The sequence below is a fragment of the Diadema antillarum genome, unplaced genomic scaffold (assembly GCF_040938485.1).
Source record: "Diadema antillarum isolate AM-2024a unplaced genomic scaffold, OU_Dant_1.0 seq00000810_RagTag, whole genome shotgun sequence".
Taxonomy (NCBI): domain Eukaryota; kingdom Metazoa; phylum Echinodermata; class Echinoidea; order Diadematoida; family Diadematidae; genus Diadema; species Diadema antillarum.
This window is the reverse complement of record NW_027271690.1, coordinates 1884874-1909697: the sequence shown is the minus strand read 5'-3', so window position 1 is coordinate 1909697 and position 24824 is coordinate 1884874. Positions and strand designations below refer to the sequence as shown.

Here is a 24824-nt window from a genome sequence, read left to right as displayed (position 1 = left end):
TCTATATCAGTTATTTGTAGTCCATGTGTTGGTCAAATGATATATATATAAAAATAGAACAAAACTCAAGAAATGCATCATGCTGTCAATACCAGCAATTTATTTGATACATCTCTTTAGTTCTTTTCTAATAAGATTTTCAGATATATCTTATAGATTATATACACTATATATCATGTGTGTATATGTATATATATATGCATGTATATATATACCGGTATACGAAGACCTGAATATAGGAACAACCCAAGTCCAATTTTTGGCCAAATTCAGTTTGACATGGGAAATTGTAGCTTATGCATGGACTAATCTTGTGTATAAATGATATATCCTAATTACCCCCGGAAGTGCCTGAAATGAATGAGTTAAATCGTATATGAATGTAAGAATGAAGGACTTGGGTCATTCTTACATTCATATTATAGCGCCCTCTCTCATCCTTCTCTCATCTCTATAGCAGAATACCATGTATATGAATCAAAGAACGACCCAAGTCCATCACACAAAATGGCCTCGCCACAATTAATGTAAATGTTAATTGTCATAATGATATATGTTCTAATTCTCATATACAATGTTGCCTTCCCATCACAGTTAAATAGAAATCATTGGACAAATAAAAAAGATATGACTTTTTTTAAGTTTACTTGAAATGGTCTTCCATGGACTTGGGTCGTTTTTATATTCAGATACTTATATATATATATATATATATATATATATATATATATATATATATATATATATATATATATATATTTGTGTATATATATATGTATATATATATATATATATATATATATGTATGAAGAGTTTGTTTGCCAAACCGATAAGTCCATATTTGCCAAATGCAGATATGTGCGATTAAAGGTCAAGAAAAATACAGAGAATAATAAGAAAAATTTTGCTTCTTTTGACTATAACTTCAAAAATGTACCTTTATATGTAGTGACCAATGTATCATTTAAAAGGTATTATTTGGTATTTTGTGACAGACCATACTTCAAAATCTTCAAAAATGGACTTATCGATTTTTGCAAACAAACTCTTCATATATAATGTATAAACATATACATATACATATATATATATATGTATATATATATATATGTATATATATATATGTATATATATATATATATATATATATATATATATATACACGCACACATACCTTATCTGTTGCTTCTGTGTATAAGTATGTTTTCTAGCATCAACACCCTTACGTTCTTAGTGTTGAAATAATCCAATGAAAGTGTTTCATCTTCCTGGCCTTCATTATTCTCAAGTGGAATAATAGTACATAAAACGTAATAGTAAAATTAATGACTGTTAATAAGTCTCATCTATTTGTTCCCATTAGTCCAAATCTTGGGTCCTTGATAGAAAAGCCAGCATGACGTCAAAATGACAAAACTCAACATTTTAGTATCATCTTCATACTGTCAGGTTGTTGGTATTCATTTTTTTTTTTTTTTTTTTGCGCAATCTATCACATCTTCTCACTCTTTTCGCGCGGAGGTTGAATTCAACGTGGAAGAATCGTAGCTACTGATTTCGATATCTCTTCATAGACGATAGAGTTACGCATGCGTTACAGAGACTCAACGCAAGAGGGCGATCTGACACATTAACCTTTGTGACCCATTCATTTCGTACTCGTTTCGTGACCGTACGTTGTACGTTTTCAACTTTCGATTTGGCCTATATCAGTATAAAACATAACAGCGAAAACCAAGGCTCCGTGATCTCGATCACTCTTCTGTTGAACTTGCCCGACTGGTATCCTGTCTGGCTGTTCTTGGTAAGACAATTGATTTAGTAGTGAAACGTTTGATGCCTTTATTTAGATAGAATACATGAAAATATGGTGTAACGTTAAAGCAACAGTCAACTTTGTGGAAAGGCTACGATTACGAATCAACGATCTGTTTCCATTGCATGGGCATGGCATTACACTTACAGGAGAGGGCACGTGTGGGACCGTTGGCGTGCTTTTTGCATTGTATTTGTAATCCCAAAAATGCCAAAAGCATGCCAACGCTTTTAACATACCACGGGTTATTCTTGGCATGTTTATAGCATTCTAAAAGTGTTGACGATATCAAATGGGCCATAAATACAGATTTCATAGTCTATAGATTACTTTACTTAGCTTAGAAGTTAGAGGACAATGTCAATAACTTAATATTATAAGTGAGCATGGACATACACTGTGTAGGTCTATATGTGTGGTGGTGAGTGAGGTGAGGTGAGTGAGTGTGATGAGTGATGATTCACTGTGTCTGTAAACGTTAACGTTGCCCTGATTTCGGTAGTGTTTGTGTTTGGTGTTAGTTTTTATATAAATTTTAGGTTCTAGTGCCATGGCAATGCATTAGACGCTAACGTTTGATCTATGATCTCTTTGACCGAAAGATCGGTCTGTATCTGTCCGTCAGGCAGGGTATGTTCCGCGGAGACTGCGTCTGGCTTCACGGATCCCCTCTTCAAGTCAATGATTCCGGCTCCTGTGTGGAGCAGTCGCGCACAGATCAAACGTTACGATAAACCAAATTTCAGACAGCTTTTTTACATTCAAACAAGTTTGACATGACATGACACATTATGCAGCAATATTTGGGGTAAATTTCTCACATTGTGCAATCGAAATACTCGCAGTAACTGGGTTATAACGCAGAAACTTTATCCATATCGCAACATCGCCGTTTGCTAGCTGTAAGTCGCCATTTTGAATCTGTAAGCCAATCACATGCTAAATCACGTGCAATCACGTGTTAAAGTAAAAAAACACGTAGAAATTACCTCGCATGTGATTGGCTAATAGATTCATACTGTATGTTTCTGCAGTTTGAACGTGACGACGCGACGGGCGGGTTGATGTGTGTTTTACGTTGAAAATTCTACCAAAATGTTGGATTATTCATTAATCTGGTGAGTGTAGTGTATTCTTGAAAAGTTGATTTCATTATACAAGCTTAAATTTGCCGACCTAGGGCCGTAAATTAGACGCAATCGAGAAGGGTGAGGTACCTCACCCAATTTTCCATAGAGACAGTGGTTAAGAACATCCACACAGCAATGGGTACTGATACCTTCCGTCTGTCTACGGAGGACAGCGTTAATGGCAAAATATAAAAGACTCCTCCGGACAGACGGATCTTTCTGTCTATGATCTCTAGACTAACGTTAGACCTAGATCTAGTGACATGACAGTGAATTATGTAATGAGAATTTTGTGATTGTAACACAATTTGTATGTAAATTAATTGAATATACATTGTTGAACGCACTGAAGATACAGTTAGGGTACCAGTTTTCGACACTTTAGCACATTTCCTTGTTTACCATCAATACTGCACCGATTTACCTCGGAATTTCGATATGAAGTTTAGCTACTAAGGCCAATTATAATATGCCTTGAACGAATTCCCATTTGAATGCACTCGTGTTCAATTTTTAAGCGATTCCGTCATGCCGACGCTGGCATCAGATTTCGACACCCAGCATCATTTTTCGACACAATCACAGCGCGCATCACGCATAAATCACATGGCGCGTACAGTACGCGTACACTGCATTGTGGACGCAAACCAGCAGTCATACATGTACCAGCGGAAGAACTTGTTGTTTCCTCTAAAACGTGTCATAATATGGGAATGTCGAAATCTGATGCCACATTCTCAAAGCCAACTCTTTCTACAAGTTTGCTCATTTATCACGAATTCAGCCATGAAATTACTAAAGACGATTATGAAATCAAACATTAGGATTTGGCAAACAAACTGGTACTAAAGTAAGATAACCGGCATGGGTGAATTTCATATTACGGTGATGTATACAAAATGCGTCATATTGTTTTGAACCCCTAAAAATGGCTGACATCAACATTTCTGCTGACACTGTGTTGCTTTTCTCCTAAATATTCTACCGTCGGATTATGATGACAAGTGACAAACGGTGTTTATATAAGACTAGAAATGTGATTGATAACTTGGCCAGTTGTTGAAGTCAGACGTTTGTATTGAGTATAAAATTTAATAAGGATTATATGCTGGGTGTCGAAATCTGGGTCCTGTCGAAAACTGGTGCACTAACGGTACATTGATATTGTAACTCAGGAACAATGGAATTGTGCAATTTTGCACTTTACGGCCCTATATTATCGGTACCTCATTCACCGTATGCCAAGGTGATTTCCCATGAGCCACCACACTGAGCAGCTGGCGAGCTTCTCTAACAGTAACACTGTACAGACTGACGAATCGGGATAAGATTTTTATATATATATATTTTTTTTTTTTGAGGGGGGGGGGGCACATACCGGTAATAATTTTACCAAGGCAGCGAGTGGACATATGTCTTCTGCAATAAGATAATTAGTGATCCCCTGCTTAAGATATAACGCCAAATTAATTCATTTAAAATCATGATTGAAGCATAGAGCAGAGTTTACCACTCATTGTTTGTGTTCTGTTGCATTATGTGCCAATGCTCTTTCGCGCCATGTTGCGCCGCGCAGGGAAGGGTATTAGAGCCACCATGTGGCATACCATAAGTGCTTTCATCTCCATGCACACACACGTTGACGCACTGCGTCCCAACGAGAAATCTCACACACGTGCTCACGGTACAGTGCCGGAAAACATGCTGTGGAACCCGTGGTGCCTGATAGGTACTTAAATTCACACGCACTGCTCGATTAGGGTAAAATCTTGCAGCGATGATATAGGGCCATAAAGTGCACATTTGCTGTAAGTTGTTAGTGATGATTAGACACTAGATTCTAATTGTTAGAATTTAGCTCATCTATGCGTTTATTCAATTTCTGCCAGCCCCAATGAATTATTTATTACTTCTCCAGCTAGACAGAAGGCACCCCTCTTCAAAAAACAGGTCAGTGAGGAATGGCTGAAACTCTTTGTTTGATTCTGATGAAATCAGAGCAACTTGTAAGTTTGCATTATCTTTGTATGGCTTTATTTCCTAATGCAGAAGCGGCACCCTTCATTTGTGTGGGTGGTGGGAGAAGATAAATGACGTAGAACCCTGAAGAGAAATGCCAAGCTCAGAGAAACACGCACGAAAGGACAAACACAAACAAGAGGAGGGTGATTGGCGAGTGAAGACACTCGACGAGATACGGCAGGAGAAGAAGAAGAAGAAGGAGGAGGAAGAGAAGAAGAGTCGAGAGTCATCTAAAGAGATGGAGGCAGGAGAGAGGAGGCCAAGAAGACATTCTTCAGGAGATGAAAGGTTGGTATACCAGTATATTCTACTTACATTTGCATATATATGGCTTCTTAAATGTCCTTCCTAATACAGTGCACTCCTATTATAACAAAAACAGCTATGATGAAATTTTATTGCTACAACGTAAAAATTTAGGTCCCGATATTGCCTATTCAGTGCACTCCCGTTAAGCAATCATGGTTATAACGAAATCCCGGTTACAACAACGTAAATACTCAGGCAGCAACATTATTCACAGTATGTTTTGTTTTGTTTTGTTGTTCATTTGTTCCGTTATAACAAAATTTTGATATTATGAAAGAAAACTGCCGGTCACAATGACTTTGTTATAACATAAGTCCACTGTATATATTCATATATCGGTGCTCTATTTGTGAAAAAGCTATAATGGAATTTTGATGTAAAGAAAGAAAACTGCTAGTCCAAAGAGTCGCCTGAGCTAATATTTGTGTAGAATCAAAGTAATCGCTGCCTGCAATGTCAGTGAACAGTATAATGTGTTGATATCTTTCAGTTAAATCAGTTGTCATGAATTCAGTCAGCTGATACTGCTCTCTACAAGAAACCTCACATACAACACACCCACTCACATAAGCCCATACAAACACGCAATCACATTAATACAAGCCCCATTGGTCTGATACCTTGACATATGAGGCAAGTTCAAGCTGCAGTGTGAGAGAAAAATGCGTAATTCTTTGAGTGCAGATTGTCATTTGCAAGTCAAATGCTTAGCCTGTATGCATTTGATAAATTTTCTGCAGTAAATTGACATTAAAGTATTCTGTTCACATCTTCAAGTAACGGAATTCATAGAGATGTCAGTGAAGTTTCTAGAGTTTATGGTGGACTGATTCTAATCTTCCCTTTATTAGATTATACGAATGGTAAACTGAATCATTTTTTTTTTCTGAAAAAGGAAAGAGATCCTTATTTGCTCCACCATGTGGAAATTGAGATTTGACAATAAGGACTACATTGTATTTATGCATGACTAAATCTCTTCAACTTCATTTCTGGGACGAACACTGTGCTAGGGCTTTCTATAGCTCAGTTGGTCGAGCACCAGGCCAGCAGTTCAGAGTCTCGGATTTGAATCCAGATGGAATCCCATTTTTTTTTTGCTCAATTTTTCACGAATATTATTTTTCTTGAATCCACATGAAGGTTGGATGATGATGAAGATGACATGTTGAACATCCAGCCGCCTCAGGCCAAGGCTAGCTCCCACCGTGACCCCAAACACAGGAAGGAGGAGAAGAGGAAACACGGCCGTTCACACAGCAGGGATCATGACAGGAAGAGGAGTGAGTTCACACTAGTCACTCACCTCTGCACACGTTACAGATCATTCCTTTCAACACATACTCTCCAGATAGTGATGTGTCATTGGATTTTGCAGGAGATTGACTCCACATTGTGAAAAAACAAAACAACTACAATCTCTGTCAGGTAGAAATACTGTAGTCATCAACTCTATTAACATTGGATATAAATAGAAATGTGGGCGTCAACGTAGTATTGCATGAGGCATTACATAAGCTGTATGAATACATGTAGCAAAGTTAAATAGGATAGCATCTTTAGCATGATGTCATGTAATAAGAAAAAGATGTTAGATTCCAGTCAGTATCCATAATCAGCTTGTGTAGCACCAAATGTTTGGAAGTCAGTGAGTAAGTTTTTTTTTTTTTTCCTATCTTTCTTTCTCTGTCTCTCTCATTGCTCCTTGTTCCACCTCTTTCTGCCTTTCTCTCTTTTCACACTCTTACATCATGCATTTGTTGTCCCCGCCGAACGAGTTCGAGCAGGGGACTATGAAACGGGCTCCGTACGTGTGTGTGTCTGTGTGTCCGTGTGTCCGTGTGTCCGTGTGTCCGTCTGTCCGTCTGTCCGTCTGTCCGTGCGTCCGTGTGTGATCAAAATGTTCAAAATGCTACTCCTTCGCCATTTCTAACCCGATTTTGATTCTGTTTGCTTTATATGATAGCACTACATGGGAGCTTTGAAACTTCTATACAGAATTTCAGTTGTGACCTTTGACCTTGACCTTTGACCTATATTGTACATTTTGCTTCAAAATGCTACTCCTTCGCCATTTCTAACCCGATTTTGATTCCGTTTGCTTTATATGATGGCACTAGGTGAGGGCTTCAAAACTTCTACACAGAATTTTTACCTTTGACTTCTTTGACCTTTGACCTTGATTTTTGACCTATATTGTACATTGCCTACAAAATGCTACTCCTTCGCCATTTCTAACCCGATTTCGATTCCGTTTGCTTTATGTGATGGCACGAGGTGAGGGCTTCAAAACTTCTACACAGAATTTTGACCTTTGACTTCTTTGACCTTTGACCTTGATTTTTGACCTATATTTTACATTTTGCTACAAAATGCTACTCCTTCGCCATTTGTTACCCGATTTCAATTCCGTTTGCTTTAAGTGATGGCACTAAGTGAGGGCTTCAAAATTTGTACACAGAATTTTGACCTTTGACTTCTTTGACCTTTGACCTTGATTTTTGACCTGTATTGTACATTTTGCTACCAAATGCTACTCCTTCGCCATTTCTAACCCGATTTCGATTCCGTTTGCTTTATGTGATGGCACTAGGTGAGGGCTTCAAAACTTCTACATAGAATTTTGACCCTTGACTTCTTTCACCTTTGACCTTGATCTTTTTACCTATATTGTACATTTTGCTACTAAATGCTACTTCCGGCGGGGACATATTTTACGCACCGCGTAATTTCTACTTTTCCTTGTTTTGTTTTGTGTTTATGTACTTGTTTGTTTGTGTGTTGTTGGTTTTTTTTTTATGGGGGAGGGGTAATTATAGTTTCTCCAGAGTGGTTCCAAAAGCAGGCAAACAAACATGGATTAGACATAACACAATTTGTGGTGCTGCATTAGATGATGTTATGATGAAAAGATCCTGTTATACTTCAAGTATTTGAGAGGATATTATGAGATTTGGTTAGCAAAGATCCTTTGTTCCAAACAAGTTTAGGAGTCTGTTTCTCCTAAATACTGAGAAAAATGTCAGCAAAAATTGTTCTTACACTGCTGGGTATACATTGGTATCTTTTTCATCAGGGAAAAGGTCACGATCAACAGACAAGAGCAAGTCTAGGAGTAAAGACAGCGAGAGAGATAGAGACCGTGAGCGGGACCGGGACAAGGGTCGAGAGAGGGACGGCAGGGACAGCCGGGACCGGATGAAGAAGACTCGCAAGGACGACCACGATGACGGCAGACAGGCTGGGGGCCCCGTGGGACGAGGCCACCACGAAGACACGAGGCACGTGATGAGCGGGGGCGCTGTTGCATCTCAGGAGGACCTCAGGCAAACAATTCTGGAGCGGAGGGACCCAGTTGGGAGCGGTGACAAGTATCAGAGAGACATGGAAAGGAGAGGCAGGGATGGAAAGAGAGAAGGGTAAATTTATTTAGTATTACTTTAATTTTTCTTTTATATACAGCATGCATTTTACCAACTCTTATCTGTGTAGGGAAATTCCCTTGATGTAGAAAATACTTGTGATCAGAAGAGCATGTATCAAACTATCCACATGTGTGGGTTTTTTGTTTTGTTTTGTTTTGTTTTTTTTTGGGGGGGGGGGGAAGGGAGGACATATAAAATGGGTTAAAAAATGTAGCCTATCCGAAGTGTTGAAATGAATCATGAATACATGTTTTATTTTTATGCTTATGCAAAAAGTGCACAACAAAATAGCATAATGCACTCTCACTGATGTCACAATGTACATGCTCTAGCAGAACACACTGAATCAGTTACGAGCTTGTGCTCATTCACTTCTGTAATGTTTACAGTTTCTAAGTTTGTGTTCAGTACATCTGGAACATTTCTTCAAACATCTTGGCCTTTGAGCAAGCTCTGCATATAGCTGACTGGTATTCACCATAAGGTTAATGAAAAATAGTTCATAGACCCATACTATAGAACAAATAATGCTCAGGTTGAGATTATGATATTCAATAATGGAGATACAGTGCACTCTCACCCATGCATTGTTTGTACTGTAACCACTCGTGTGTAAGGCACACCATTTTTGTCCTGAAAAATATCAAGTTTGAGGTACGCCTTATACATGAATGCAAGTACATTCGTCCTTGTTTGTTTGTTTGTTTGTTTACCTGATGTCCAAAGTTGGGGTGTGCCTTATTCACGAGTGTTTACCGTATACTATTACTATACCACTATTGAAGAAGCATTATGGGTTTAAATGCTGTCTGTTCCAGGGAGAGGACTGAGAAGCCTAAGGAGCATTCCTCAGAGAGACCCAGGAGGGAAGAAAGACACCGAGACAGGGAGAGAGAGAGGAGGGAGAAGGAGGAGAAGAGGGAGAGGAGTAAGGGCAGCTCCAGGCATGAGGGACACAAGAGCAGGAGCAGATCAAGGAGAGAGGAGCTTACGGAAGAGAAGAGAGATGGTAAGTTGAGATGTGGTACTAGCAGCAGCAACTGTAGAAATGAGTAGTAGTAGTAGTAGTAGTAGTAGTAGAAAAGGTAGTAGTCTAGTAGCAAAAGTGGGTTCTATGCAGAAGCAAGAGCAGCTGTGATAGTAGTAGTAATAGACATGGTAGTAGTAGTAGTAGTATTGGTAGATGTAGTAAGAGTAGAAGTGGTAGTAGGAGTAGTAGATGTAGTAGTAATGATAGCAGTTTTAGTAGAAGCAGTATTGAAATATAACATGGGAAGAATAAAATGAAGGTGAAATAATTGCAATAGTAGTAAAATGAATAACAACAGTGAATAATAATTGTAATGTTATTGTGTGTGTGTGTGTGTGTGTGTGTGTTTGTAATAGTAGTAGGTTAATTCCTGTGGCACTTTTTTTTTTCTCACTGTCAAAGGTCAAAGACCTAGCAGCAAGGAGAGGAGTAGTGGAGGCAGTCGCCATGACGACAGTCACCGTGACTCCAAGCACAAAAAAGGGCTTGAGGAACATCATAGTTCAAGCCGAGAAAGAAGTCCACACAGATCTTCTCGAGAAGGTGTGTAGACTCTTTCTCCTTCATGCTGAATTTTGATTCTTAATCTGCGTAGATCAGTGTGTTGCAATGTATATGTTTGTAATGATACTACTTGATATCCCATCGCAAGTGTGGGGCAATTATGAAAATGTTTTTTTTTTTTTTTTTTTTTGGGGGGGGGGGGAGATGATAAGATTATACCCTCTCAAAATGAGGCGTGAGCCAACATTCATATTTTACACAAACCTCAAACTAATTCTGGTAGCTTGGGTTTGTTGAAGTTCAAGCCCTACTTTGCCTTTCAATTTTTAATGTAATATGTATCATGTGTCTTTTTTTTCTTTTTTTTTGGTCACATTCTTTATGGGTAAAGTGCACAAACTATGGATTTGTTTCTGTTGTTATAGCACATGATTTGGATATAAACAAAAATGTGTAAGAGGTTTATATATAAGTAGTATGATTATCGTAATGCACATGAAGGTGCATATTCTTTTTGTCCTTCATACTCCAATACTTTCCCCTTTCATTTATGCAGAGAAATTAAAGAGAGAGGAGAGAAGGAAGGGCGAGGGCAGGGATTCCGATCACGACTCCGACTACAGGAGATCCAAGTCGTCATCCAAGTCATCGTCGAGGTCGGGCGAGAGAGATGAAGAGGCCCAGAGGGAGATTGACACCAGGAAAGAGATGATGGAAGATGAGGAGGAGCACGAGGAGCATGAGGAGCATGAGGAACAAGAAGGGCAGGATGAGAGGAAAGAGGAGCAGGGTGAAAGCGAGGAGAACGCATCATCGTCGTCAGAGGAGGAGGGATCAGAAGAGGAGGAGTCTTCAGGTAAGGCGTGGCAAAACGTTATCGGCATATTGCATCCCTTATCTTAGCATGATATGGTGACTGCAAGCTCTTTGTCTTATGACCTTGTCTTCTTTTTGAGGGCATTTATAGATATGGACTGGTATTTCCCTGCCCCTATTACTAAGCATGCTGTAATTGGTCTCATTGAGTGCATGGCTTGCAGGCTGGGATTAAATGTTCAGGCCTTTGACCACCGCATCCCAAACTACCTCTGTCCAGGTTGACCTGCTCAAGACCTTGGACATGGTATCTTCCCCTCACACAGGGTCCCTGTTAAGACTGCCAAGACCCAAGTGCCAAATATCATGTCCTGCAACCTACAATGTATGTCCCTGTGGCCAATGATTGTCTGCAGATTAGGAGTGAAATTTAGGCAGTGAGATAAAATTGCAGCAAAAGAAGATAAAACCATTATGATTTCAAGTGAATTCTTATGCTAATGCTAATGGAAGGATTTAGAGGTGAAAGTTTTCAAGGTTTGTGCATTGATGAGATTGAAACGTGATTTCAAATGTACACCAAGGCATGTAAAGCCTTGTGGTCCTGTGGTGAAGTAGAGTGCAGAAATAGTCACTTCTGAAACTACAGTCATTGAGACTTCATGTGCCTGTTAGAAAGTTTTATGATTGATTGATATGGGCATATTTACCCCTCTTGATATTGAGTCCCTCAAACAACAACTCAAAGGGACAGAAAAAATGGTGTCTTTTTAGACACCTTTTTTCTTGATGTATATTGTATTGAATTCGAAAAAAAGCATGATGTTATTTGAAATATGTTGTAATATGTGTATAGATGAAAGAGAATAATAAATATCCCAGTGAGGGGAAAAAAACAAAAAAAACAACAACTCAAAGGGACACAGACACTTGGCCACATGGCCTATGCATTTTCCCCTTTAAAAACAAACAAACAAACAAACAAATAAACAAACAAACAAACAAACAAACAAACAAACAAACAAACAAACAAACAAACAAACAAACAAACAAACCACCAAACAAACAAACAAACCACCAAACACACACATTTCACCTTCTGTAACAAATTCAGTGCTACAGCCCCCTCCTGCACATTCCTAATACGGCTATAATTGTCCCTTGTGTTGATAAACAAACAGAAGCCGAGTCTGAGTCAGAGGAAGAAGAAGAGGAGGAAGAGGGTGAGGAGAAGATGGAGCAAGCCTCAAGCTCTGGGGAGGAAGAGGAGGAGGAGGAGGAAGAGGAGGAGGAATCATCCGATGAAGAAGGAGAAGCATCTGAGAAGGATGATAGTGAAATGGAGGTCAGTATACGAAGTTTTAAATGGGACCTCCAGATGATTTTCAGACTTTTACATTTGAACAACTATAAATGAGTTAAACTGAGTATGGAGTTTCAGAATTTATTGTGATTGGGATGAGGAATGAGAATGTTTTCATAATTTACAACAAATTGCAATGAACAGGGATGATGACATGGCAGCCTCGCCGTAAGAATGCATGAGTTGGGGCTCAAGGAAACAGAACAAAAGAATAAGGCATGCATAGATTCTTCACAGGTGAACTTGTTACGCAGGCGGTATTGTAATGGAATTACACTGCTACATTTCTGAAATATGTGAGGCTCTGATGTCATCAACACTGTTCAGTGTAATTTGTTTAAGATTTTCAGTTTATTGGTTTCTCAGCTCAAAGACAACAATAAATCCTACGAATCTATACATGGAGCTGTCGATTTATGTACTACATGATGTGAAATTATGAAAATTGTCTGGAATGCCCTTTTAAGGCAATATCCTGTTGCATACAGACACCACAAAGACTGATTTTCGGTGTCCATGTTCCTGTTTGTAGAACTTTGAGTGTTCAGTTGCTAACCTGGCAGATGTTGCTCACAAATCCTGCTTTTTGCAATACACAATGTGATACAGCTGCATATGTTATGATGCCTCCTAACTTCCTTCCCAACTCCAGTATTGAAACATGCAAACGTTAGCATTAAAAACAAACTGTGTTTATTTTTTGTGTAGTATTGAAAATTGTTTGACCAAAGGGTTAGTTCTGTGCAAACTTGTAGTATGACATTGTTTCAATACTGCAACACTGCTTTCTACTGAGCAAAAATATTATTTTACCCTTATCACCGTCATTCCAAACCTGGATGTTACATGCACCATTCATCCTGTGGTGCTTTTGGTCCCATTATCATGCAAAGCTGTCAAGTCTCTCTGGTTCTGCAGGGGGTTCCTTGAGTAATGATATCATTTATAACTGGAGAAGAGAATAAAAAAGCCTCATTGATTCAGAAAATGTTTTCAATTATGTATCTCCTTGATTACTCTTTAGAACCTCCCTGAATTTGCTGTGTGAATGCTGGTCACCTTTGCACATTGCAAGATTAGAAGCTTTGTAGATAGAATCCCTGAACCAGCAATTGCTATGAAATAATGTTAAGGTCCCCCCCCCAAAAAAAAAAACAAAAACAAAAACAAAAACAAAAACAAAAACAAAACAAACAAACAAAACTGTCTGTCCCTCTATCTCTCTATTTCTGTATGTTTGTCTCTAGGAAGGAGAACACAAGGATAGTGAGGAAGAGGAAGAAGAAGAAGAAGTTGAAGAAGAAGAGAGTGAAGAGGAGAAGTCTGAATCAGATGACTCCGAGTCTGCATCAGAGTCTGGCTCAGGTAACCTTTGACCCTTTTGGGACTTTGTTAACATGAAGTGTTGGTCTATATTCACAGGGTGCGTTATGTTGTTATATCCTGTGTTGGTTTTCTCTTTATATGTGGATGTTTGTGTTCTCTTGCATTCAAATATTGAAGGAAAATCAAGTTTGTTTGTTTGCTTGCTATTTTTTTCTCATAGTTTTTCTCAACTCTTTAGCATTCATTAGCCATGGTAAATGTCTAATCTTACGCTCATTATGTGCTCATAGTTGTTTTGTTTTTCGAGCTTTAGGTTTAGTAGAGAATGGTAGTTCATGTGCAAAACTGATCCAACTACATAAGAAACCAAACAACTCTCCATTCTGTTCATTTTCAGGACATTTTTCAGACAAATAACTAGTGCTACCTGTACAAAGAGTAGATGGATCAGTTTACATCATGGTGTTATGCCTCCTGTCACCATCTATTAAAGCCAGAGGAGTTTGGTGACCTTGATGTGATTTTGTTGACATGGATATAAGAGAGGTGCACTCACCATCTTAATAGTGCACCATCTGGAGTACACTAAAAAAAGTGCCTTCTTTCTTGTAGATTGCTGTAAATTATGGATTAGTATTAAGTTCAGTTGTATATCCGTTTTATCAGTCCATTGTGAAGATGTATAAATAAAATGTAAGCCAATCTGTACCTTTACAGAGGAGGAAAGTGAGAAGTCTGGAGAGGAAGGGGTCAGTCATCCTGAGCCAAAGGCAGAGGTCCCAAAAGTCAAGGAAGAGAAGCCGGAAGACATCCGTGAAGTGTGTAAGTCCACAAATCCTCTCCTTTGCTTCATAGGCCACCTTCTCCTTATCTCTCTAGCCCCTGATTATGGCCATGGTCACACTCTCATTGATTACTTCACCACTTATGTTGACCGTGAGGTGTGTATGCATGCATGGATATGTGTGTAGGTGTAGTATATGCAGACACATATACTTTACTTTGCGTGGTTCATATAATGCCTGTTTCACCCTGCACTGTACTTCAACATGTAGAAATCTGAAGTCATTGTTTGTCCATAGTGTGCAAAATATTATGAATGTTACTGCTTCTTTGTGTTAGTACAGACTGACTTCAAAAATATACCAACAACAGTGCTTGAGGTGGTGATAGGTAATCCAATGCATTGAATTCTTATTTGTAAGTATTTGTAAAATAATTTCACAGTGAACACAAGAAGCTGAGTTATCTGTAGTCATAACTAAAGTAGCATCTCTTGACCTGCAATGATTTTTTTTTTTTGCATGTTAGAGAGACTACCTTAAAGGAGTCGTAAATTATATGAATGAACGAATTAATGAATGAATGGATGACAGACAGACAGACAGCCAGATAGACAGACAAAGCTGCATGTAATGCCTCAGCTACAGAGGCCAAAGACTTGGCCACAAGGTCTAAGACAAGCAAATGAGGATATTTTCTGTGAATTGTAGGGTTCTGTATGCTATTAACCTTTCCTGTGTTTCATTCCCCACTTAGCACAATTTGAAATGTTTTAGCAGGACTTCTTTGTTTAATATACCCCCCCCCCCCCCAATCAATGTCCCTGGTTGCTCCTTTTGTTCAGCACACACCAACATGCCTGTGCACTATGTTTAGCAACCTGTACACGCTCTCATTATTACAAGATTTTCTGATACACTGTCGATTTCAATCTCACAGATGCCAAGCAGGCCAAGTCCAAGTTTGATGACTCCCCCAGCCCTCTTGGCGGTGGAACCGTCAAGGTGGAAGAACCTTCCGACATGCTCAGCGACACCGAGTACCTCCAGGACTCGCCCCCGGCTTCACCCATGGAGCTGGAGGAGAAGCTACCCCCGTACTTCCCTGCCATCCAGGGGTGCCGCAATGTGGAGGAGTTCCAGTGTCTCAACAGGATAGCTGAGGGCACCTATGGAGTGGTGTACAGGGCCAAGGAGAAGAAGAAGAGTGAGTGTTTCACTGAAATACAGGTCTTGGATCTTAGCCTTGGCTAAAGACACACCTTAAGTTCTAGAATAGGCTGTACACCTCAGTTTTAAGTTCTGTAGGTCAACAGCATTAAAAAGAGATATCAAATGAAACATATTGTATTAGTAAATTTCTGTAGGAGTTGAGGTGCTGTAGATACAGCATGATGGAACCCTAGTGTGTTCACTCTCTATGTGTATTGACCATTGTCACAATTGTGCAGTAGAGTAAACATAAACAGACAAAGTAGTGGATTGATGTGATTTAACCAACAGAATATTGTTTTTAAGGATAGTTTGAAAGAGCATGTCAGTAGATATGAAACAAATGGAAAGATTGGGAGTATTTCTATTCTAGAACTCTCAGATAAGCTCTGAAAACAAAATCTTTACTACAATTTGTCACTTGTTGTGGGTGTGAATGTTTGTGAAAGTCCTGTCAACAAGCTGTTAAATTATAAGGAAAATCCTGACACCTAAATGTCAGTCCAGTGGCCTGTGACTGGGCCTGGTTTGTTTGATATCAGAATAGTTACTGATGATAGAATGTTGAAATCATACATCAAAATTTTACGCTCATTTTATTTTGTTTTGTTTTGTTTTGTTTTGTTTTGTTTTGTGTTGTGTTGTTTTGTTTTGACATTGCCTGTAGTATAAAGTCATAACTGCAAGCACTCTTTGCTCTGTCACTGATCTCCATTCAATATGTACTTTGATGAACAGATGAGATTGTGGCACTAAAGAGGTTAAAGATGGAGAAGGAGAAGGAGGGCTTCCCCATCACCTCACTGAGAGAAATCAGCACACTACTCAAGGCTCAGCACAGGAACATTGTCACAGTCAGGGTAAGGTGGCACACTCCTTTACACCAAGCTTTTAGGTTGAGAACTCTTTCTGTGGGTAATGGAGCTGAGATTGTACTCGAAATTAAGAAATATGTGTTTAGTGTGATAAATATGACTTCTTCCAAAGCATTGTGCACAGAATTGCTTCATAGTAACTTCTCAAGTACTATTAAACAAATGGGAATATTTCTTTCTACTGTAATCCACAATTGTGTCAAGAGGGGTCTGATATTCATCTGCCAAACTATGTTACGTATTTGCAGAAGGGATCAAAAAAAAAAAAATAAGTAAAGCACCCCTAAGACTATTTTTGCTTTATTCCTGCATTGGATATATGAAGCTTCATGTTATATTGTATATGGCATGCTTGTATATCCAGTACCTTGAACAATGAGTCTCAAGGTATTTGGAGAGCATGTACATAATCATGACAGCATTGAAGACATGCTTTAGCTGTTGTCCTTGTTTTGTGATTTCAGTAAATGTTGTTTTAACTTTCTGCTCCGTATCAAAATTTGCTTGTCAAACATCAAATCTTGTGCATTGGTGCCATGTACATGTACAAATCGCAGTTTGCAAGTAATGCTGGCAGGGTTCAGAAGAAAAAGTTGTAAACCAAATGACTTTAATACAGCACCTTATATGTGACCCGCTACAACAAAAGGATCCGACAGTCGGGGAGGACAATTTTCTGAAAATGGCATGACATTATTCCCTAACTCTTCTACTCTAATTTCATATATAGCAAAACTCATAAAAATACTCGGTTGCGGAGATATTGATGATTTTATTAGCGCATGTCAAGTGGTTGAGGAAATCAGAGTTTCGAGAAAAACACCTTGAAAGTTTTCCTTCTGACGCTAACATGATCAAGGGGAGGAGAGACAGTCTTCACTGCTTGACAATAGAAGGTATGCTCCTAGCGACCTCTGCGATGTTCATTCAAGCTTAGCGCCAGCGGTCTAGGCACAACCAATTAGTAATCAGGATGCTATGCACTGACCAATAAGATCACTCCCTCGTTGCTAGGGGCGGAGTCTAGTTGCGGCGCTAAATCCAAATCTTTGGACACGTTTCTGTTACGTTCAAAGTCGAAAAATCATGGCCCAGAAAAACGTTAATTTGTTGCCTATCGTTTGGTCATTTAGCTGCGAAATTTAGGCAGATGATAGACAAAACATTAGACTACAAAATTATGCCAAAAACAGAAATCCGATTGTTTTGACGAATTTTGATGATGTGACTTCACATTCGATTTTCTCGGCTCAGCCGTCAGTGACTTTAGGATCCTTTTGTTGTAGCAGGTCACATATGATTAAATTGCATTATATTGGTCTTGTAAAGCAAATATTTCAGTAGTATTTGCAAAGAAGTTAGGCCCGACATAAGAATGTTGCCAGTGTATTAAACTTCACATATGATCACATATGTAAATGAGATGAAATGATGTTGTCATAGTCCACTGATTGTCCATTTGCTCAATGCTGGCTTACAAATCTATCCTAAATTCAAGAGAAAGAAATCATGTGCTTTATGTCAAATTATTCTGGAGTTGTACATAGATGGTAGTGATTACTATGTACAGGGGAGGTATAACAGTTTGCTGAATCATATAGAAGAAGAATAAGTTTCAATTACTTTAGGTAAACACAAGTGGGATAATTTTGGGCAATAGCATCATAACCTGTCAAGTTTGTATATGTGTGATTATTACTGATGTCAATGTTCAGCAAGAACATCAAGAACATATAAAACTTCAAATAACTTTTCTAATTTTTTTTAAATGTCTCAATCAAACCAAACAGTTCTGTTTGTTTGATTTTCCACTTATTATAGTCACTTTAGATACAGAGTGGACTTTACTATTGAAGTATCTGCCATCTAGATTTTGCATTGTGTTTGATTTACACATCTCAGGAAATTGTTGTGGGAAGTAACATGGACAAGATCTACATCGTCATGGATTATGTTGAGCATGATCTGAAGAGCTTGATGGAGACAATGAAGCAACCGTTTACTATCGGTGAGTTCTTCATGGGTTGTGTAGCTTGATTTAAGAAGGGGTTCAAGTTGACAGTAAGGTTTGGCTGAAAAACCCATGTTTCTCTTTCTTATGAGGATGATACTAACATGTCAATTTTTAGGGGTCTTTCTTCATGGGAGCAGGCTTGGCAACAAAACACTTACTTGATTGGAAGAAAAATGCTGGCCATCTTGAATGGTTGTTACCACACCAGAGCCAAGGGCTCAAGTGATTTAAAGGATTATCCTGGGATATATTGGGATATGCACACCCAGCAGTTTTTGAATGGTACATTTGTTTCACATTGTAGACTGGAAGCAGGATCCCCAAGCAATGCTCAAGAGATCTACTGTAATGTTAGAGATAATGTCCTATCCAGCTCAAGCAGGATGACATCATTTCTTTACTCTTCCATTTTCAGAGCCTTGTTTGTAAAATTTCATTTTTTCGAGTCTGTTTTTGTGAACCCTTCTTTTTCACAGATCCTTTCAAGTTTTATATGTGTATGTCAACCATTCAAGTATTTTTTAAAATCTTTTCTTCTTCTGTTTAATTTTCAGGTAAAATTCTTATGGCCCTTTTATTGACCCTCAATTTTTTTAAAGCTCTTTCTCAGTCTATAGACTACTTCAATTCTAAATGATGTTGTTATATCACATGTTTCAATAGAAGCCTGCAGACAGTCAATGTTAATCACATGATTTTACATGATAGGTGAAACCAAATGCCTGATGCTGCAGCTCCTTCGTGGAGTACACCATCTCCATGACAACTGGATTCTTCACCGTGATCTCAAGACGTCCAACCTGCTCCTCAACCACCAGGGCTGTCTGAAGATTGGCGACTTCGGTCTGGCGAGAGAGTACGGCTCGCCAATCAAACCCTACACCTCCATTGTAGTCACCCTGTGGTACAGGGCACCTGAACTGCTTCTTGGCACAAAGGTAAAACCTTCACTTTTTTTTTTTTTAACTTGGGTGTTTTCAGTCTTCTTTTGTACCAAAATAAAGACCTTGAATGTGATGCAGACAATATGGCCATTATTATATTCCTCTGGAAGTTCTTTTAACTTGATGAATATTTGTCCAGATTGTGTTCCCTTCTGTGCAACATTTTGTAGGAGGTTTCTATCATGTCATGTAAAGGGGTCATGCATGGTGTGCTTTGAAATATCAAATAACATCAAATGAAAAACATTGCATTCAATCTCCATTTTCCTTTTTCTTTGGCTCCTAGTACAGTAGAAATGAATGATTAATACAATGTATATGCAAAGTAATATATTCATTTCGTTTCCCCTTACAAGTAGTTAAGTGATTTATATGCTGTCACAACATCTTTAGATATTTCAAGGTACAGACAGCAAATGCTTGAGAATTGTCAAGGGGGATGCTGATGGCATGCATTTAAGTGTCACGCATTATTCATTCTGTGATTGAGATCATATGATGTCTTGTTTGTGTTGTTCCACTTTTCTTTAAAAATGTATATAAAACAGAAAAATAACAGGAAGAGTTTAAAACTGAAATGTGTATAATTGATTTCTGCTTGACCTTTTCCATTGTTACAGGTTTATTCCACCCCAATAGATATGTGGTCAGTCGGCTGTATTTTTGCGGAATTCCTGACAATGAAACCCATCTTCAATGGACGTTCAGAGATTGACCAACTGAACAGGATATTCAAGGTAACTGTGAATGTATCTGTATGGACAGTTCTATCAAACAAACAATAGCACATACATACATGCATACAAATAAGAGCAAAGCTTTTAAATATGTATCTCATGGCATTACAGAGCTGAGAATGTTCAGGGTGAGAAGGAGCATCAAGCAGTAACAGACTTCCTTAAGAAAAATAAATGAAATAAAAAGGAAATGGCAGTAATTTTGTCTTGGTACAATGTGTGTAATTGGTACATGTAAAGCAATATAATGTGGTGGTGCCATTTAGGAAAATGTTTTGCTGTTTCTCCAGTTGAAAAAAAAATATGGATATATATACTTGAAGATATAACACTCAACTCAAAAGCCCATGTTTCACGTTTCAATGGTAACTTCCATTTCGAGGATCAAATTGCTGTTCAAGATTTGTGCTGCGCAAAGGAGAGCATCTGTGTTATGATATTTTGAACTTTTGGTAGTGGTTTTAGCCATATTCTTGAATAAAGGCAGTCTACCAGCTTTGTTGTCGATACAGTATCATGAAGCCTTTTTTTTTATTAACACAGTAGCAGTTTTATCTTCCATTTCATTCTATTCCCTAGCAGAACAGATGCATCTCCAATTGCCCTTTTCTTTAGATAAGTGTAGACCCCCAACCCATGTGAAATGACCAGAATGACATTCCAGGAAAATTATCACAGTATTGACTTGGAATTTCTTAGCAAGTGTGCTTGACATGTTATTATTTATACTAGGTGCTCAAAATTGAAACATTTTAGTAACCCTTTCTGTATTGCACATCAAGTTATGTTTTATCTAAAAATGTAATCATGTAGTAAACCATAGAAGTCAGTTAATCGGTAGAAGTGTCACAACATGACAGAGGTGGCAATATGTAAATATACTTGTTATTATTCACATTATCAATATTATCTGTATCATAGTTATAAAAGTGATTCCTTTTTCTATCATTTTCTGTAAAGGAACTGGGCACACCCAGTGAGAAAATCTGGCCAGGTTACAATGAGCTTCCAGCCGTCAAGAAGACCACCTTTGCCACACATCCCTACAATAACCTCCGTGGGAGGTTTGGCACCTACCTTACAGACATGGGCTTTGAACTACTCAACAGGTACTGAGGAACTAAATGTTGTGGCACAGCGTAGTACCCTACAATCACTATTCAATAGTAGTCCTGTTTTTTAGATGGTGGCTGTAGATTGGGAGGATATTGGTAGTTAGCATTTGATAAAGATAATATATTCATGAAGCTCACATATTTAACGTTCTTCAAGTTATGTTGAGTTGTCTAAAGTGATCATAAAGCTATGCTGTACAAAGAACTGGTAGTGATACTGAATTTTTTTTAAGCAAACAAGAATGATGTTGGCAAATAGTAAATCTCCCACCGTTAAATAAAAAAAAGAACAACAAATGATGTGTTTGCAGAAGTCTTGTGAGATGTGATGACATCAAGAAATCCAGTTCAATGAGGTATTTTCAGTGTGAAAAGAAAGGACATGAAATTAAAAAGTACTAATAACTGTGTCATACCAAGTTTTGTGGATTGGCAAGTTCACATTTTGATTTGATAAGGAGGTATATTCATTCTATAATTGATGCTGCCTTTGAGAACTGTACATGATTATTTCTTTTATGTGTTTTGTCATAGAACAACAATATTTCCTGTTTTTCTCATCATAACTTGTTTATCTTTCTTTTCTTGAACTAAAACAAAAGATTCCTCACCTATGATCCCGTTCGTCGCATCACAGCGGAGGACGCACTGAAAAGTAGCTACTTCAATGAGTCTCCTCAACCAATCAGTGAATCCATGTTCCCCACCTGGCCAGCAAAGAGTGAGAACGCACGGACAAACAAACCCAGAAGTCCACAGGCCCCAGAGGGTGGACAACAGTTTGCCAAACTTGTGAGTCAGATATACCTTTTTTGAACCTTTGCATGTAGTTCACCATTCCTGCATCATCATGTATACATGGGACTACATGCAGTTGATATGTTCACTAGACATACTTTCCTTTGCAAAATAGGGTAAACATCCATACTTTACCACTACTGGTACACCTGAAAGTCTACTTTTAGTACATTCATACTAAAAAATTAATAACAAAGTCCTGTTGAATGAAATGATGGTGCATCACATTTTCATGTGCAAGAATTTGGTTCAAGACTTCGGACTGAAAACAGACAAAACCAGTATAAAGGTTCCTGCTGTCAAGTACTGGTAGCAGCTGGCTGTTCTCATATGTAATTTAAGGGGAAGTCCAGACGACTTTCATAATTTCACACTATGTATTACATACATCAACAGCTCCATGTGTAGATTTGCGGAATTTATTGTGATTCTTGAGCAGAGAAACTATTACTCTGAAAAACCTAACACAAATTACACTTATCAAGAACGATGACATAGGACGCTCATATATTTCAGAAATGTAGCGATGTAATTCTATTATTACAATATTGCTAGTTTAACAAGTTCGCCTGTGTGGAATTTATGCATGCTTTCTTCTTTTGTTCTGCGTTCTTATGAATCCACTCATGCATTCTTATGGTGAAGCTGCCATGTTATCCTCCTTGTTCGTTGTGAACTGTTATAAGTTTTGAAAATATTCCTGTTCCTTGTCCCAATCACTATAAATTCTGAAACTCTATACCCAGTATAACCAATTGATAGTTGTTCAAATGTTAAAGTCTGAAAATAATCTGGAGTTTTCCTTTAAAGTTGCTGGTCTATCTTTCTTACTCTCCTGTAGTTTCAGTGCAAGATTTACTTTAATTTGTAGATGAAAGCATGAACATTATATTGTCCTTTTCACTGAACACTGTACAGGAGCGAGAAGAGGAGGACTCAGGGTTTCACATGTCTCTGCCAACCCATGGTAGCTCTGCCCAGACCTCAGGATTTAGTCTAAAATTTTGAAGACCGCCAGCAGTCTTCAATCAACGTGGTTGAGCACTGTGAATTTTGCTTGGGGAAAGCAGTTTGGCATACTGCCTGGATATGAGGAGGAATGCACTGGACACAAATTAACAGTACTTTTTGTGATCTGTACAGACTGGAACTTGTCCCCTATGCAGTGACCAGAATTCGCCAGCAGCGTGACATTTTACCAGCAAGAGTACATTTTGCATTTCACTTTAACCTACAATGTACTGTTTCCTCATCCTTTGAACGCTTCGCATGAAACCTGCTGTGCTGCAATGATTGCGCAATGCATTGTTACGGAGTGGGTTCTATTATGCCTGTTGGCAAACAATGCAGGCCATCACAACATACTGCTTTACATACAAGTCACAAGAAGGGTCAAATCTTGGATGTTAATGCCTGGTCTATACATGAATATTTGGATGCAGCAGAAGTTGCTGTGCTGACAACATGATATCTCGCTGTGTCTACATATGACCGATACATCCAATACCCTTATTATGGGGCAAATATGTAATGTGTTTCAATGATAAAAAACAAAGAATCAGAAAAGCAACTTGATATTAACCCATGTTATGTTCTTTTGTATGATTTGACAGAACTGTTAAACCATAAATAAGACATAGGGCCAAAGTAAAGGCTTGTATATTTTGTGTACAGAAGAACAAATCAGGTTTCCAGCCACAAGAGGTAAATACCGTTTTTGCCTCTGAGGTTGGATGATCCACATTGCATAGGTATTTGTGAAGATGTTACATATACATCTATCGATCAATATATCATAGGTATTCTTGATGATGGCAACATTTAGAAATGAAAAGCCCAGAGCCCGTTCCTCTCACTTAAAGCTTGCATTTTATGTTGTGAAAGACTAACAAGTGGTGTTCCCTACTGGATTTACATGTAATTTCTAACTTTCTGTCACTGTTTTGTGTGCAAAAGTTAAGTTATGCCTTTACAATTTTGTCATTTAGTACTAGTCATATGAAAGAAAAACAACTATAGATTTGTCATATAATTTACATCAAAGCAAAGCTTGGCATTTTCTCTACAACTTTACTCACTATAATGTACGGCTTAACAGAAATCTATAGAAGTGACATTGATTTTAAAAAACAATAATATTTTCCCAAAGCATTACATTGTTGGTGTCTCAGAATGATGTGGCCCACAGGAGGTTTCCACCATGGCACCTAAAGAGTTTGGAAGTGAAAAAGTTCTTAAAGGTCCAGTTTACCTTTGGGAGTAGTGATTTCAAAAATTTTCAAGATATCACATTTGATGCATATGTGTAGGTCTGTTATATCAAAAAACATCCTACCATATGAAATTTTTGCAATAAAGGCTAAAATATGAGGAGATATCAGTGTTTTTCTCAATAAACCGTAACTGTAGACGGTTTAATCTGGAAACATTTTTATTATAACTATTGTTCACATTTTGTGCGTTTAACAACACTTAACATGGATTATACGGAGTCAAATTTTTACAGTGGTTGTTTCTAGCCCTTACTCACATTTTAGAACTATTTTGAAGCACTAATGCTGGGTTTTTGTTTTATCTGCAAATGGTAAATTATGCCTTTAATGCTA

The 24824-nt window shown here is 38.2% G+C and overlaps 1 protein-coding gene across 1 annotated transcript; it reads left to right on the top strand.

Annotated features, from left to right (window-relative positions):
- The first annotated feature begins 1709 nt into the window (after window positions 1-1709).
- LOC139739657 (uncharacterized) lies at window positions 1710-23730 on the top strand. Its single transcript, XM_071650268.1, has 18 exons — window positions 1710-1804; window positions 4996-5256; window positions 6421-6560; window positions 8354-8696; window positions 9521-9711; window positions 10135-10275; window positions 10793-11092; window positions 12258-12397; window positions 13663-13780; window positions 14459-14563; window positions 15464-15730; window positions 16474-16595; window positions 18513-18618; window positions 19333-19562; window positions 20189-20305; window positions 21266-21414; window positions 22023-22212; window positions 23137-23730. The coding sequence occupies exons 2-18, from the start codon at window positions 5060-5062 to the stop codon at window positions 23224-23226; spliced, it is 2946 nt and encodes a 981-aa protein (XP_071506369.1). The 5' UTR covers window positions 1710-1804; window positions 4996-5059; the 3' UTR covers window positions 23227-23730.
- Window positions 23731-24824: the final 1094 nt, after the last annotated feature.

What these genes read in the sequence shown, in the direction of transcription:
- LOC139739657 (XM_071650268.1), top strand. Translation starts at nt 5,060, where the DNA reads ATGCCAAGCTCAGAGAAACACGCACGAAAGGACAAACACAAACAAGAG. An exon ending in GGATCATGACAGGAAGAGGA is followed by an intron (nt 6,561 to 8,353) that starts GTGAGTTCACAC and finishes CTTTTTCATCAG; the next exon opens with GGAAAAGGTCACGATCAACA. An exon ending in AGGGATGGAAAGAGAGAAGG is followed by an intron (nt 8,697 to 9,520) that starts GTAAATTTATTT and finishes TGTCTGTTCCAG; the next exon opens with GGAGAGGACTGAGAAGCCTA.